General features: G+C 38.4%; 1 protein-coding gene across 15 annotated transcripts in view; it reads right to left on the bottom strand.

The window, feature by feature from the left end:
• Positions 1–17,123, bottom strand: part of PHLDB2 (pleckstrin homology like domain family B member 2) — a 97,755-nt gene that overhangs the window by 40,383 nt on the left and 40,249 nt on the right. For all 15 annotated transcript variants that reach the window (XR_006732700.1, XM_045540316.1, XM_045540315.1 and 12 more), the window contains 3 exons: positions 16,399–16,782; positions 11,492–11,635; positions 10,290–10,427 (listed from right to left, as the gene is read on the bottom strand). Coding sequence is in view for 14 of the 15 variants with exons in the window: in XM_045540316.1 (XP_045396272.1) it covers positions 10,290–10,427; positions 11,492–11,635; positions 16,399–16,782 (666 nt within the window). In the remaining variant the exon portion in view is untranslated. The remainder of the gene's footprint in view (positions 1–10,289; positions 10,428–11,491; positions 11,636–16,398; positions 16,783–17,123) is intronic.

Consider the following 17,123-nt stretch of genomic DNA (forward strand, 5'->3'; position numbering starts at 1 on the left):
TTAGAGGCACTAGTTGATAGGTTGGTCAGCCCAAACAGTTCTAAGCTGTTTGGAAAACTTCAGAGCTTAAGCAATTAGAAAATCTTACTCCAGGGACAATATTGAATGCAAGGGCTGAGAGAGCTAGGAAAAGTGCACCACTGACAGAGCAGCAAGGGGAGCTGGATCAGGCACCTCCAACACGCCAACATGTGACAGTGACTGGAAACACAGACATGCCTGCAATGATTGACATACAAAATAAATTGAAACATAGACTGTGAAAAAAAGAAAAGAATGCCCTGGAGTCATAGAAGAGAAGATAAAGAAGACAATACTAAATCCCTTCCAACTCACACATGCCAAAGTGACCCTAGACATTCTTCAGGATATAACAGCAAATACTCTAACACAGTGATTACGTGGCCTTACAATGCCACCTCTTAAATAGAGAAACAAAACTTCAATTCATTTGGCATCAGTCTTCCCAACTTGTGCTCCCTTTATGATGCTCTGAACCCTTGAAACACATCTTAGACTTGATTCTCTCCTTGTCTAACACCCTCAGCCTAAATAAAAGCACTTTATGGGCCGGGCGCGGTGGCTCACTCCTGTAATCCTAGCACTCTGGGAGGCCGAGGCGGGTGGATCTTCTGAGCTCAGGAGTTTGAGACCAGCCTGAGCAAGAGCGAGACTTCATCTCTACTAAGAAATAGAAAGAAATTATCTGGCCAACTAAAATATATATAGAAAAAAATTAGCCGGGCATGGTGGCACATGCCTGTAGTCCCAGCTACTCGAGATTGCTTAAGCCCAGGAGTTTGAGGTTGCTGTGAGCTAGGCTGACGCCACGGCACTCACTCTAGCCCGGGCAACAAAATGAGACTCTGTCTCAAAAAAAAAAAAAAAAAAAAAGCACTTTATGAAGTACTTCAACAATTTGACCCCCAGTAAGTGAAATGACCACCACCTACTTTTCCTTATTTTCATTCTATGTAAACTGGTAGAAATAAAACTACCTTCTAAGCATATCACAGAAGGAGTTTTTTAAAGGATAAGGCTCTGAAATAGTCCTATGAAATCATCCTTACTATAATTTTTATCCAAATGGCCATGATTTCCTGTGTAAACATATATATGAAACGTATGTATAAAAGAAGTTATGGTTTCAACCTAAAACTCAAGACATCAATACCTGTACCAGTTCACTCGAATCTCCATTTTTGACTTAAATTTTAAAATTTCAAGGGCATTTCAGCAATGTATATTGAGCTTTACAAATGTATTCTTCTTAAAATAAATTCAAAAGACATAAACCTGTGATTCCTACTTCATATATCAATCTAAAATGATACTACAACAACTTAAACTTTAACAGACTGCAAAGAAAATTTCTTCAACCTTTAACAGTATGTTTGCACCCTGGGCACACCTATTATGCAAGAGTTGGAGAAAGCAATTGTATCATTAACAGAGAAAAGGATTTCCACATGTTAATCCATAATAAAACTTAATATACTCATGCTGGTTTAGATTTAGTCTTTATTAATAGTTTTCAGAATTAATAAATTTTTTCTTTAATAAAATCAGCAGTACTTGTTATTTTTGGCTAAGAAATGTGTTCTTTCCTGTGTATGTGGATCAAAAACTGCCCTATTTACACAGCAAAAGAATTTTATCCAAAAAGAGTTCTATTTCTAGATATTGTATCACCAGACTTTGTAGCAACTTTAATTCCAAACTGAGAGTTTAAAAAAAAAGAAGACTATATATTATAATTAAATGCCACATGTGCAGAGCCCTTGAATTTAATGCTCTGTTTGATAGAAAACACTGATACGGTATTTGATAATATAGAAAGCCACTGTCCTAAAACATAGGTCACAGGTCTGAAGAAATAACCAAACTATTCCTCTGTCGATCTCAATTTGTTTATTGTTAATAATAAACTCAAATAGACAACTAATAAAAGATACCTTATGTTTACATAGAGCCTTCCTTCTGAGGTGCTCAAAACGTTTTGCAATTCCATACAAGGGGGCAGCTAGCAGAATTATGCAAGCAGGCACCATTAGAACCTTCTGCTGCTTCTCTGCTTCTCTGCTTCTTCCCTACCTGGGTCTCAGAGCAAAAGCTCAATGGGGCCAAAGTTAGGGCAAAGGAAGTAAAGAGAAAGGATGAAAGATGGACTAGTGGCAGGTGGGCCTGGCCGTAAATCACAGAGGACCGCGGAGGTGATATCACTCCTATGAAAGCAAGAAGTAGAACAACTTTGAACCAGAAGGAAATTAATATTCCTTTCTTCTATTTATTGCTCAGGAAGTTTTCAAAGGAAAATTAGCTCTAGGCAATTTAGGCAATCAGCTTTAATTAAAGCTGAAAGTATCACCTTCTACAGTGAAGGTAAAACAAACCGACAAATTCGATGGCAGTTGAGGGTTGCGGAATTTCAGGGATTCTTGCTTTGTACACATAAAATATTAAAATTGGGTGTTATCCTTCTTCCAGATTTAAATTGGCAAACTCACCTATTCTAACTACCATAGGCACGGTAATGGTTTCCAAATACTGAATTAGCAAAGAGTACAAGATTTCTTTTTTAAGATTCATAAACCTATTTTCAGGAAATAAATCAAAATGCATTTTTAATAAATTTAACAAATTTCATTTTGTTGAAAAAAAAATAAGACTACAAGGAGCTGGAACACTCCAGGACAATCCAGATGTACAAGGGGGCATTTATAAAATCAAAAACAGACTGGGACTTCCACAGAGACAACTGCTTCCACTAGCGCTGGTCTTGCTTTGACTCATCTTATCTGGATGTGCTAGCAAAATTCAGCTGGGTCACAAATTCATTGCCAGATGCTGCCTATTTTATATATTTAACACTGATATTCCTAAAGTTCCACAGTTATATATGGCTTAAGGTAAGTTATTCATGGATAAATTAAGGCAAAAATCAGTGTTGGGCATCTATTTGTTCCCATAGTGAGTTGTTCGCTCACTCAATAAAGATTAAAAGAGGTCTAGAGAAAAAGAGGACACTTGATCACTGTCCTCATGTAGCACATTAGAATAATCTGAGTGAGCTTTTAAATATACTATTTCCCAGGCCCAGTATAGTCACAAATCCAGGGCCAAAAGGCCTGGTAACAAGCATTTTAAAAGCCTCTCCCGGTTTTTTGATATGCAGCCAGGTTGAGAACCACTGATTCAGCCACCCAGGATTATGTGAGAGGAAAAGGCAATTAACTACAATTGATTTTTCTAATGAAGACACAGCACATTAATACAGGATCCATCAAAGAATGCTCTTAAAATACTTCATAGTATAAAAGGCCTCTCTTGTAAGTAATAGCCCAATTGTAAAATTTTACATTTCAAATTAAATGCCTCACGTAAACCAAACAAAAACTATGATAGATTCCAATATTCAACATTCATTCAGAAAGGGATGATGCATTTCAAGGTCACATGCAAAATGCTTATCTTCTAATCATACAAATGGTCAGGAGTGTTTATAAATTTACCCTAAATGATTTGAACTTGTACATGAGTTGCCAATAATCTTGAACGATCTTAAACATGCAAGGCTCATCATAAGACTATGTATTTTGCTAGATCTGGTAGTCAGAACACAGTAATTAAGTTTTCTCTCTTATAAGTCATATTCTTGAAGGAAGAGCCTGAAATTTAACTTGCTGGCTCTATTAGAATGTCAATATTATATGGAATAGTATTCTTGAATACTAATGAAAAATAATTTTACCATATGTAAGTGTGCAATACCAAATACACAGATGTTTCAAGGTTACCCTGAAAAGATGTTTAATTTATTGATTTATCAGGCTGCCAGATAAAAGAGAGGACATCAGTTAAATTTGAATTTCAGATAAACAACAAATTATTTTTTAATGTAAGTATGTTCCAAATAGTGCATGGGACTTAATTATACTAAAAAAAAAATCATTCTCTGTTTATCTGAAATTCAAACTGAGCTTCCTGGATTTTTATTTGCTCAATCTGGCAACCCTCTTAGCTTGATGAAGATTTTCTTAAAAGTTAAGATCCATTTCTGTAATTTCTAAACTGTTTAGCAAAGAATTCAGCACACTCTAGGCACTTGGGCCACATTTCATGAAAATGTTTGGAATTGATGCACTGATGTGTTGAAATTCACAGTCCCTAAGCCATCATTTTTAAGGGAGGTCTACACAAAGTCCTCTCCATACACCCTGAGAATCCCCTTTCCTTCCAGTTCCTAAACCCTGTGAGGTTGTTTAGTAGGCAGGCATTTTTATGGGTTCATAGATTAGGCAACTATTTTAGCCCCATAAACATTTATATGAAATTCTTTTTTTTCTTTTAACAGCTTTAACGAACTATAATTGCTATATTTAAAAAACTGTACATGTTTAAATATTTGTTTTGATGAATCTGGACATGTGCATATGTCCATGATACTATTTAAGGCCAGAAGTGTTTCAGATTTTAGAATATTCTGAATCTGATAGTGGTAACACAGATCATATAGCTTATATTATATGGCATTTCCAGTGACGTCTGGGGTAATACTCTCTAATCAAACATGTTACTATTTCTGTAGTTACACTTATGAATATTCAACTTTACAAAAGGGCTTTCTTTTCCCCCACAAAACTTTTCAGATTTTGGAATTGCAGAAGAAAGATTACAGACCCGTGTCAACAAATAGTGACTGTCAAGAACTCATTCTCTGCTTCTAAAGATGCACATCTTTATGTTTCTTTCTTAGGATTTTTTTCCTTTGGCTTTGATATTTTAATTACACAACTGATGGATGTTTGGTGTAGAAAAAAATTGGAAAACCAGAACACTAAGAACTTATGCAATCAAACAACCACCAGAAAAAATAACTCCAACCTGGAATCCCATTGATTTAATCCCCAAATCCACGATATACTTCCACTTCCTCTAACCAGGGAGCTAACTTTGAAATGTAAGAAAGAGGCACGGGAAGGGCTGGGTCCCTTGTGAACACTGGCTGTGACTTGGCAAATGCTCTGCACTCAAGAGGCATTAACACTTTGCTGAAGAATTTTGGGCCACGCTCACTGTCTTCCCCTGGCTCTGAAGGAAGGATGGGGAGGAAGTAACAGGTACTTGTCGAGATAATAATGGGGGAAAAGAGTTAATATGCAATGGCATATGCTTACTGTAGAAAAATTAGAAAGTCAAATAATCTAAGATTTCACTCAGGAACACGTGGTATGGCACAGAGTGATTTAAGCTTCAGTTCAAACCTTTAAGCATGGTTAGTGTGTTTAAGGGTGTTTAAGTATGTGGGCTATGATGGCTATAAAATGTCACACTATATCTGTGTGAATACACAAAATAATTGTCCTTAAACAAAAGCGTGCTAAGAAGCAAAGATGAAACATAGATAATCCAAAAATAGAGACAGTTGAAAAAATATATTTAATTTTGAATTTCAAATGTGGTTAGAAGTAGATATAGACAAAATCTACATGAACACATGCATGTTTTCTCAATGAGCCTTGCTCTTGGAGTGGAGACGGAGAGTGAGAGGGAAGGGATGCCAGGGCCACAACCAGACCTTTGCCCCAACTGGCCTTCATGGTGCGAGTGGCTTTCTTACTCAGTCACCAAGCCCGCTAAACTAAAACCATTTCCTAGACCAGAGGTAATAGTCCCTTCTTTCACCTGCCAAGAGAAAACATGATGGTGTCTTTGCTTACTGCTTCACCAAACAAACATCCCCTCTGTGTTTCCATTCAAGTTAGATTCTTACATTTATTCAGGGTTTATCAGTGTTCACAGTGGCTCTATCCATCACAGATGTAGCTACTATCTGAGAACACAATGGGCAGGTGGCATGTAGCTCATGGTAACATGGAAACAGGCTTACTGATGCTCTCCCAGTGGTACCTCTGAGGGTAGTGAAAGGCCAGCCCAGGGAGCCGTTGCAAAAATGTTCAATAAATTATAATAAAACAAATGGTCTGCATTTTATGTTGTATATGTAATTATGTCTAGAGTTTATGTTTTATATGGTAACACAGAATAAATAGTAATCATGAATAAATATATATTAATTTATACTAAATATGTAAAATAAATTGATAGTTCCAAAATCAGCTAAAAGACATAATACTAAGGACCAGATGCTAATACTCCAGAGCCCAGAAAACAATGTCAATAATTTCACATCAATATTCGAACTTTGAGGTGTTATTAAACCTTTTTCCTATGGCTCTAGGTCTTGTCTCCAGAAGTCTAGGGCCAGACTTACAGGATGTACCATCGACATCTGAATGGTAGCTTGCCCAACAGGGATATCATTTCAGGTTTTGCTTTTCTCATTCCACAGTTTATATCTGACCGCAGCAACAGGTGTATGGAAAAGGAAACGCGATCCAAAAGGGCAAAGGCCACTTCCTCCTTCTGTCTTACGCTCTGGCTTCACTGGCAATGTGATTACGGGCCCAGTGGCATGTGCACTTGAGCAGTCCAGCCCAGCTGTCCTGACACTTGGCTGCATGTAGCTGTTTGGCAGGTGTTTGGCTCAGTGTTTCTGCCCGGGCCCAGCCTGGACGAGCTGTTGGCAGGAGAATCCAAGGACAATATTCGCAAAGCACACTGGCAGTATTCTGGCACCTACTATGGGCTGGATAGACAATGGATCACAGTGCCCTCCTCTAGTTCACATGATAGAGAGGAAAATAAATATCCTGTAAGCCCAAAACACATGTAAATTATAAATGTGATATGTAAAAGGACTAAAAGAACAACAGAGAAAACCTAATCTCAACTAGAAAGGTCTAGGAGGGCTTTTCTGAAAAGCTGGCGCTGAACCTGAGCCCCGAAAGACAGGACCAACAAGGCATGAAATACGGGAAAGGGAATTCGAGGCAGGGGAAACAGTATCTGCAAAGGACTGTGCAGGGGGCAGCGATCTTTTAACAATAGAAAGGAAGGCCACCGTGAGAGTGCTGTGAAGAATGAGAGGGTAGTGATAGATCACGGTAAAGAATTTACACTTATAGAAAGTGCAATGGGACACAACCAGAGTGATATAATTTTTATTTTTTTTGAAAATCACATTGGTTTCTGTGAAGAGAATGAATTGAAGGGAAGCAAGTGGAAATGGGACTAAAGAAGAGATTTTGGTGATTTAGAAGAGAATGCTGATAGTGGAGATGCAGAAATGTTGAAGTAACTGAGAAATATTTAATACTTTGATAACCAATTGGATGTGGGGATCATGGAGAAAAGTGTCAAGATCAATGTCCAGGTTTCTGTTTAAATATATAGGTGAATAGAGATGCAATTTCTTGGACTGGGGGAGCTGGAGGATTGGGGGTGGGTGGAAGGCAAGGGAAGGATAAGATCTAGTTCAGCTATAGGTGTGTTCCGTTGGAAATACCTATGAAATATCTGAGTGGAGATGTCAGGTAGGCTAGAGGATATGAGTCAGAGTTCAGAAAACAGCTGTGGGCTAAAGACACACCTATGACAGTCACCAGCTTGTACAAGCCATAGCTTGAAGCCATAGCTACAAAATAATATGAGGATGTGAGAGAACTGGGTTCAGATCACAGATGATCTGAGGGATGATTAGAGAATGAAAGACATGAGAAATAGAAGAAAAACCAGAAAAGTGTGGTGCACAGAGACAGCAATGAGGGGAGGAGGGAGCAAGTGTCAAGGAAACAAGATGTCTCCTATATTGAATGCTGCTCAGGAGTTTGATCACGAGAGGGTGGAAAAGCACCCAGTGAGCTGGGCAGCGCTAAGGTCTTTAGTAGTCTTAACAGGAGCAAATCGGATGAGTAGTGGAGGTCTAAGGCCACAGGAATAGGAAGAATGGTTAACTGGGAAATGAGGAAGAGGCGACAGTATACCTAGAAAATTCTTTGAAAAGTTTAGCTGTGATAAAGAGAAGAAAGAAGAGATAATAGCTTATTTTTAAATAATAAGGTAGTAGTTTATTTTTAAAATAATAATGTTGGCACACTGGCAGCATGGGCCCAGGAAAGAGGGAGAAATTGGTGGGGAGAGGACAGTGCATGCAGAAAGACTGAAGACCTTCAGAAGGTGAGATGGGATGACATCCTGAGCACATCCAAAAGGACTGGTCATGTGGGGAGGAGAGCAGCTTCTTTAGTTGTGAAAAGACAGAATGCTTCTAATTTTTCAGGGGAGCAGACGGTGAGAGCATCTCTGAGCCAGAGGGAGGAAAATGGGCCAGAGGTTTGAACAGAGTGAAGGTATGAAATAGCTGTGTCATACAATGGTGGAATAAGTTTATTTGAGAAATACAAGAATGCTGCCAAGTAGTCAAGTCTCTACTTGAGTTTGGTTGCCAAGAATAGGTAGTTACATCATCTTGGCCAGTGTTTGTTTCCACTTCCCTCACCCTATTCTGGAGTCCCTCACCCCAAGCCAGTTTCTGCCATTTTATATACAATGTGATGACAGACAATAATTCTACCTTCCAAGACCAGCTAATCCCCTAACAGCTGCATGAGCTGGTCCTATGCTGCAAGCCCCTTTAGTCCCCTCTTCTGTGCATAGCCTCTGTCAGGCCACTAAAACAATAACAGGAAGGATGGAGGTGGCCTCTTTGCTTGTTTCTGTTCATGTTCCTGAAGTTCCCCCTCTACTTTTGGTCCAGAGAATAGAACACAGCCTTCCCTGGGGAGTGAGGTTTAGCACTGGCTCAACCTGCTTCACTTTTGTGTAAAATCAGATGAGATGCTAATGAGAGACAGACCAATAGAATTTGCAGCCCATGCCATATGTGAGCTACACAAAAATAAATAACTTCATGGATAAGGAAAGCAGAAGGGTTCATAGGGAACATGATACCCCATTCCTATGTCTCACAAGTTTTCCAATATGACATAAATAGTAATAAAATTAGTATAGCATTACTTAATTTAATTAGTATTTACTTAATAGTAAAATACTAACAAGTATCAAAACAAGACATCTGATGCCTCCAACTAAAGCTTTTTGCTGTGCCAGTGCAGAATCTTTGAAAAGCATATACCATTAACTGATCCTCAACTGCAGTTTTAGACCAATTCTTTGACTTGTTTTTGACCTTCTGAAGAAAAATATACCCATTACCCAAATAGAGCTTTTATTATTTAAAGGTCTGGAGGTAGAATGAACACGCATAAAATTTAATATGAGAAAGCTGTGCAGCCTTAATTTTAACATGAAGGCAACCAAAAATTTGATGTGTAGCTTTTAATGTGCCTTCCATTTCTGACAGTATCATTTTGAGCACATTCGCTGGCACCAAGATCAAATGCCCTTATTTATAGGTCTCAAACAAATAAGAGCCTAAAAAGGAAGTCACATTTAGCAGAAATTCTTTCCACACATTACCACTAGATCTTACTCAAACTAAAAATTTTTCTTTCTCTCAGCTTAGTAGAGAACATGGTGAGTGGGGAAGAATGTGTTAAAACTCATCCACTTTTTTCTTTCCCAAATCAGAATTTTATTTTTAGTTGTAGGCCTGGTTCGGCTGTAACTAACTTAGCATAGGAGAGGAATGTATAATATTTCCCAGAGGGAAAAAAGCACATAAACAGACAAACCAAAAACCCAACTACCACTCTGAATTCTAAAATCTGCGAGTAATTTTTCAGACTTTCCCTAGTAGATATCAGCTAACATTCAGGTTGTGGCCTGAAATGTATAAGCAAAACCTTTTCCAAGCTAAGCGTCAACTGTGTTTCACAGATAGCTTTCACTTGGCAGTGTGTGAGGACCCTGCAAAAACTTGAACACGTTTTTCAAAAAGCAGTGCACTTGCATTGAAGACAATAGCAAGGCAAGGCAGGTGAAATGAATGGATTCCATTCATCTTTTTAATAAACAGAAAAATGAAAAGAAACAAGGCAAGCATATTTAAATATGCTTAAGCCATCCCTAGCGGGCACCAGCAGGAAAGTTCAGTATACTAAAAAAAATCTTTAAAAAACAGTGGAATCAAAAGAGCAGAAAGGCTGATGGAAAAACAGAACAAAACAAAACAACTCACTCATCTCTAGTAGGATAAGCTGCTATGAACACCAGCTTGCAAACAGGCTCTGCTTTCTTAGCATCATCTGCCCAGTAGCTGGTAGTTCTTAGTTGGTGACAACATATGATCTTAGGACTTTCCTCTAGTGCCCGTTTCCAGGAACATGACACACACAACCATGGTAATTCCATTTAACATTTAAATTCACTCAACTGGGACCACCACTTTGTCCCTAAAAATTGCATTCAAATATAATTTTCTTTACCTTGGTCTTTTCACCAACAATGTTCTTTTCTAGTTCTGCTATTTTCCGGTTTAGATGATCCAAAATCTCCTTCTCCTTCATAAGTTCAGTTGTTTCAGATTTCTGTTCTCCATCCAAAAGAGCACATTCCATATCCAACTAAGGACACAAAACAAAGCTCAGAAGCGTTTCACCTTCAGAGACATTCTCAACTGCCCACTTTAGAGATGCACTTGTAACAGCTACAAATTTCCAAAAGTACTACTGTGGCAGCCAGATGATGGGGCCTGGGGGACACTCCAGAAAGCCCATGTGAGAGTCAGATTTCCTATATAAGAAAGCTGGAATATATTTGCTAAAAATATATTTGCTAGAAAAAAAAGACTAGTTATCACTTAACTTTCTATTATAGCCCCCTTTCTGCTTACTTTTCAAGAATATTTTGCCTATTTGTTTGGGTTCAGGCTCAAGCACGAACCACCTCAGGAGCAGCCACCTCTTTCTTTCTCTGTCCCTAGAGCATGAGAAGTGAAAGTTACCCCAGCCCCGCGTGTGACTTCTGCATTCCTAGCAATGCCAGCAGGAGGGGCTTCCAGGGTCTATGTGTGCAAAACAACAGGTGAGCCCCTAACTACTATGGGGCCATTGGCACCATCTGTGAGGACAGATATGCAGACCTCCCCTAGGCAGAATTATGGGCCCTTTCTCACTCCATGGAAGTAACATAAACATTGCTACTGTATTCTATTATAATTATAGAATGCGTGTCTCTGTCTGGTTTGCAAACCTCTAGAAAGCTGGGTGTATGTTTGATTCATGTGAGAATTCCCCCATAGTGCCAACATGATATGCAACTCATAGTAACACACTCAGGAAACGTTTGTTGGATTTGGACTTGAACACCTAAAACAAAGTACCTCAGCTGACAGGTCCTGTGGCAGGTCAGAAAGCACATACTAGTTAAGACAATGTCAGGCTATACATAAAGTACATTAAAGATGGGTTAATATGTTGATCTCATCTGATTAAAGAAAGGAAAGAAAAAGGAATGTAAAAAAGGTGATTTTTACTGACACATGGGACCCATCGAACAAATGTCTGCTCATGCTGATTTCTACGTATTTGTCCTCGAAGTCCTGCACCCTAATAAACAGCATTATTTTTAAGTTAAAAGAAAGAAAGAAAAAAAGGGAGAGGGTAAAAAGTGAACTTGTGCTTTATACCTCTCTGGAAGATTCATCCATCTGGTCATTTATATCTTTGATTTTTTGTTCAAGTTCCTCCAGGTTGTTCAGAATTACTATCCGGGCGTCTTCCATTGCGGCCAACTCCTGAGTCCGCTGTTCTTCACTTACACCCTCTGGGGTCTGCAATTAATCAACACAGAAATGGGTTATTCACACTTCAATTCTAGAATTTCTTGACTTACAAACCAGCCTCAAGTCTAGTGTTTTACTGTCTCCAAGCCCACGTGGATTCCAAAAGCATCCTGTGATGGTCTAATTGGAACTCTGATGCTTGTTCCCATAGAGACCATGCCATCCTCGGCAGCTGGGTTCTTTGGTAAGCTCATATACCTTCAATTCACAAATTCATATCCTTTGGAAGCTAAAAGAACTAAGAGGTTGTACAGATGAGGAAGTTGTCGTATGCAGAGATTGAAGTGACTTCTCCATGGTTATAGAGAAAGTTCAGCACAGCAGAGAACCAGAACTGAGATGGGACTTTTGACACCTTTCTCAGGGATCTCTTGGGCACACTGCTACCTTCATTACCAGCTCCACATTCTCTCCCATCTCCCAAGTGAATACATCTACAAAAGCCTCTTGAGTCTCCAGCCATACTACTAGGTCCCACTGCTAGGGTTACTGCAAGTGAGAATTCATGCTTATTTGTTTCCTTCCCAATACAAGGTAGAAAAGCAAGGGCACATCACTTTGGGGACCCACAAAATGACTTAAAACTACACACTCAATATTAAATTAATTGTGTATTTCACTTTTTGTGCTGGTGCACTATTTACTGTCTCTGTTCTGCGGACTTTCTTCCTATATAATGTTTAAGATACTACATAAAATAGGACACTGGCCACCATTCATAAAATTATTTCATGGAAAAACTGAGTTCCTTGGCAAGGATTGAGAAAGTCAAGAAACAAATTAAGTGAGAGAGGGTGTACTTACACTCCTGAACACAGTTAATGACACATGTCCAGGGAAGAAAGGAATATTGTGGCTCATACACACGGCTAAAATGTGACTATTGTTTAAGAAGAGAATGTAATAACTTGAAAATAGTCTCTTCTTTCTAGAATTTCAGGTTAGTTATCTTGGATATCACCTGGTAGAGACCAGTCTTTCTTTAAGGCAAGGGAAGCTAGTATGGGCATATTATTTATTTAATTTTTATCTCTCTTTGAAAAAGAAGTAATTATTTGGACCAGTAAGTCAATAATTATACAATTTCACAATTGAAAATTAAAAACAGCAGACCAGTTGAGTAAATTATTGAAGATTACTCACTGTTGAAAAGAATATTCAAATTAACCACCCCAAAATTTAAAATTTAGTATACCTCACTAGGTTCATTTAGCTTATTTAATAATCCTGATAATAACATTAAGAAGACATCTATCATGTCATATTCTGTATTCTTTATTCATATTCTTTATTCTTTATTTTATAGAACTCATGACAAGAAGATATTCTTTATTCTTTACCCTACTTTGCAGCTGCTGAAGGAGATTAAACAATTGAGACTTTGGTATCTCAGGTTGGTTAGAACAAAGGTATACAGGCCTTCCAAGCTCTGACATTTAGCTTTTAAATTGTCATCTTAAATCCAATATCTTATCAACTAATAAAACAACTGCTGACCTTTTTATCACAGACAATAAAGCTCATTGTCTTAATACTTAGGTGCCTGTTTTAGGCTGTGAGGAATGCCTGTAACAGGGAATGGCATTCCAAAATCACCCAGGAGTAATCCTAGCAGGAAAGCCTCATGAAGGCCAGTATCCTGTTGGGTCAAGATTACATATTAGGTTTCTACTCCCAACATGGTTTAAAAATATCTCTCTCACAGGTGGAAGCAAAGCATTAGGAAAAAACAAAATATCTGAACAATCTGCAAAACTATAAGCAAGTAGGGAGTAAAGATAATTAATAGTGGGAATTATAAGTATTTGCATAATTCAAGTTTTTAGAAAGTTTATCATGATAGGTATATTTAATAATAGACACCTTAAGGGGCTGTTTATAGCAATAAATGTCATCTAGGAAATGTTTGTGGTTTCTTTTTAAAAGTTATTTATAAGAAGCAAAATCTTCAAGAGGCATTCTAAAACTGAATGCTTTGTAATAGGATGGAGTGAGGATATTGTAATCTCATTTATTAACCAAATAAAGAAAACCAATACAGAGCTACTAAATGCTTTTAGTTTTACAGTGACAGAGAAAGTTGAAATTTGAAACATATGCCCTTCATTTTAATTTCTCTGGGACTTTTTTTACAGTAAGGCATAGGAATCCATTTACCATAGTGACATGTTTTAATAAGCACACATATATGTGCATCCTCTAATATGCCATCTTTGAGGTAATGATCCACACAGAGGGGAGCAGGTAATATATGTCTATCTTTGAAAAGTAATAAATGAAAAACTAGTTCCTTGGAACCCATCATCCTCTCTCTCACCTGCGCTGTGTCTAAGCTGCTGTGTGCCCAGCTGTTTGATGTTACCACATTTCCTGATGCTTCCTGCCTCTAAAGGATGCACAGTCTTATATCTCTTGCAACAATCGGTGCTGCTCTAAGTTTCAGAGTCCTCCTATCCCCTAAGAACCTATCTGAGCAATTAAAAACATGATCTGCCACAATCTGCTTGTTTACACACCAACAGGTTTCTTATGACAGCCCTCTCCAGGAGAAAACCTGTCTCCCAAAAGACAGTCTTTAGAGAGAGTGTACGGCTCAAAGTTTTTAACAAAAATTGGCAGATCTTTTCTTTGCCTGAACAGCGTTTGATTCCTCCTGGCCCCCATCCTCCTCCCCATCCTGGTTTCTAATAAGGGCAACTTTCTGGCCACAGAGACAGATGTCCTATTCAGAATTATTCTCCACTAAGAATTAGTAAAGTAAACATGGTCATTAGGAAAAAGAAGGGATTGATGTCCAACATGTGTTTAACAATTTAGAGTCCTGATATATGATGGAAGATACAAGGACTTCTGACCAGAAATGTATAGTGTAAAAGTCTCGTTGAAGCTAAACAAGCAAAAAAGAAAAAAAAAAAAAAACACAAACTCCCCTGAAAAATGCTCCATGTGAAAAATCTCTGCCAGAATTTAGCACTATAATAATGTCTGTCTCTTAAAGAATCAATATGTGTCCTTTTCTTATAACTAAAGATTAACTAAAGAATCTCACAGTTGAACTTAAGGGTAAGAGTTAATTAAGTAAATTAACAAATTAATCCTACTTATTCCTAAATAAATAAATCCACCTTGTGATTTCGGAGCCTGATTTTTCCTCCTATTTACTATTTTTGGTGTTCTAATTCTAGTCCAATAAAATTTATATCTTTTATCATAAGCTCCTTCAAACCCTTTTTAGAAAAGAGGTGGGGGAATTTTTTTTTAATTTTTGTAGAAAAAAAATTCTTTTTTTTTCTTTTTTTTTGAGACAGAGTCTCACTCTGTTGCTCAGGCTAGAGTGCCATGGCGTCAGCCTAGCTCACAGCAACCTCAAACTCCTGGGCTCAAGCAATCCTCCTGCCTCAGCCTCCCAAGTAGCTGGGACTATAGGCATGCGCCACCATACCTGGCTAATTTTTTTTTATATATACATTTTTAGTTGTCCATATAATTTCTTTCTATTTTAGTAGAGACGGGGTCTTGGTCTTGCTCAGGCTGGTCTCTAACTCCTGAGCTCAAACAATCCACCCGCCTCGGCCTCCCAGAGTGCTAGGAGAAAAAAATTCTTAACATGAGTGAAAAAATAACACTAAGAGCTTTTCCTTGAACTCCATTTAAGAGATCCTCACATTCAGAAGACATTTTTAAACCAATCTGCAGCCATAAGACTAATAATTATGACTACAAAGAAATCTTAAACCCCTATATGTCCAAAAAATATCATAAATAAATTCAAAGGGAAGACCACTCATGATAAAAGGCTAATTGGCTAATTTGCTTACCACAAACAGCTCTTACTACTCAGTAAAAAACAAGACAAATAAAACAATGAAAAAAGAATGAATAACGTGAATAAATGGGTCAAAAATACAAATAACAACTAAAAATATGAAAAAATGCCCAACTTCATGCATAATCAAAGGAAAGCAAATAAAAGACCCATCAATTTGGCCAAATGACAAATTCCGATAATACAAAATTTTGGCAAGGGCACGGACAACAAGGTGTGTGCATAAACTGTTAGTGAAAGTGTTGCCTGAAAATATGGTCCTTTGGGAGTATAATTTGGAAATACTGATTGAAATGAATACAAACCCTTTCACTGAGCAATTCCACTTTTAGTAAGTGATCCTACAGATGCAATTGCAGAATTGTGCAAATATCCTAGATATTTGCTGCATATGCAGTTTATTAGGAAAAAATGGGAAACAATTTAAATGGTACTGTCAAACAAAAGAATGCCATTTAGCCATTAAAAAGAATGAGGTAGAGTTGTGTGTCCCAACATGCAAATATGCCCAAGACATTGAGGAAGAAACAAGCGCAGAACACAATGTGGGTGTATAAATGTATCTATGTCTACAATAAATGGCCATATATGCACAGAAAATACTAGGAAGGCAGGTAAGGCACTTTTGACACCTATTTGACACCTGTTTATCTCTCAGGTACACAATTGGAAGAGGGAAGGGAGAAGAGAAAGTTTTCTTTCTTTCTTTTCTACTCTTTCGTGCTGCTACATTTTCCACAGTGCAAATTTGTTACTTTATGGTAAACACCCTAATTTACTGCACCTTGTTTGGCTAATTGCCTTTTAAACTGAAGCTTCACTGAAAACCTTCTGGAAAATTAGCATGATAAAATCTTTAGTTTCCAGGCTAAAGCATATGGACAGCCCCAGGCCCTAAATCCTAATGTCTTTGAGCCAGCGTTACCTTTGGTAGGATGCTTAGGTAAGAGGACTCGCTGGAAGCTTTCAGAAAGGCAGAGGATGATTGGGGGGCAGTCCTGGTGCGCTCACTGAGCAGTTCCTCATTCCTGATGCTCCTGGGGGCAAGGAAGCTAGCACTGCTCTGACTGAGACTCCCGAAGCCAGCAGAGTCTGCATCGTGGACGGAGCCCTTCCAGTGGCACCTGTATCTTGTATCAGGGGTCACCAGGGCTTCTTCAAACACGGACTCCTCGTCAGAGAGCTGCAGCTTCTCAAGCTCCTTGTTGATTTTCTGCACGTCTGCCACAGTGGTGCCGGTGGACAAGCGGCTGTCAGGCTTTGTGTATTCAGCACAGAGACTGAGGATGGTCTCCAGACGCTGTCTCTCCTAGAACACAGAGAGGAGGGGAAAGCCAGTGAGTCTGGGAAAATGGACAACTCCAAACAAAAACACCGAGAAGGCTGGGACTACTGGCAATTTCATTCCACGGATAAACCCACAGACACTTGGCTGGTGGTTAACAATGCCCGATTTTCCTCCAGAACTCAATTCTGGCTTCTTCTGTCCCTTTGATCAGTATATCCCAGGGCTGACCCTGGCACATGTCGGCGCTCAGTAAGCCTTTTCTTGATTTATCAATTCTCCAACACTTCAAAGTGTTTTTTTTTTTAACCTCCATTTCCTATCTATCCTCTTTCCCATCTTCTACTTATCTACCTTCAACAATA

Source organism: Lemur catta, chromosome 1 (assembly GCF_020740605.2).
Source record: "Lemur catta isolate mLemCat1 chromosome 1, mLemCat1.pri, whole genome shotgun sequence".
Lineage (NCBI taxonomy): Eukaryota > Metazoa > Chordata > Mammalia > Primates > Lemuridae > Lemur > Lemur catta.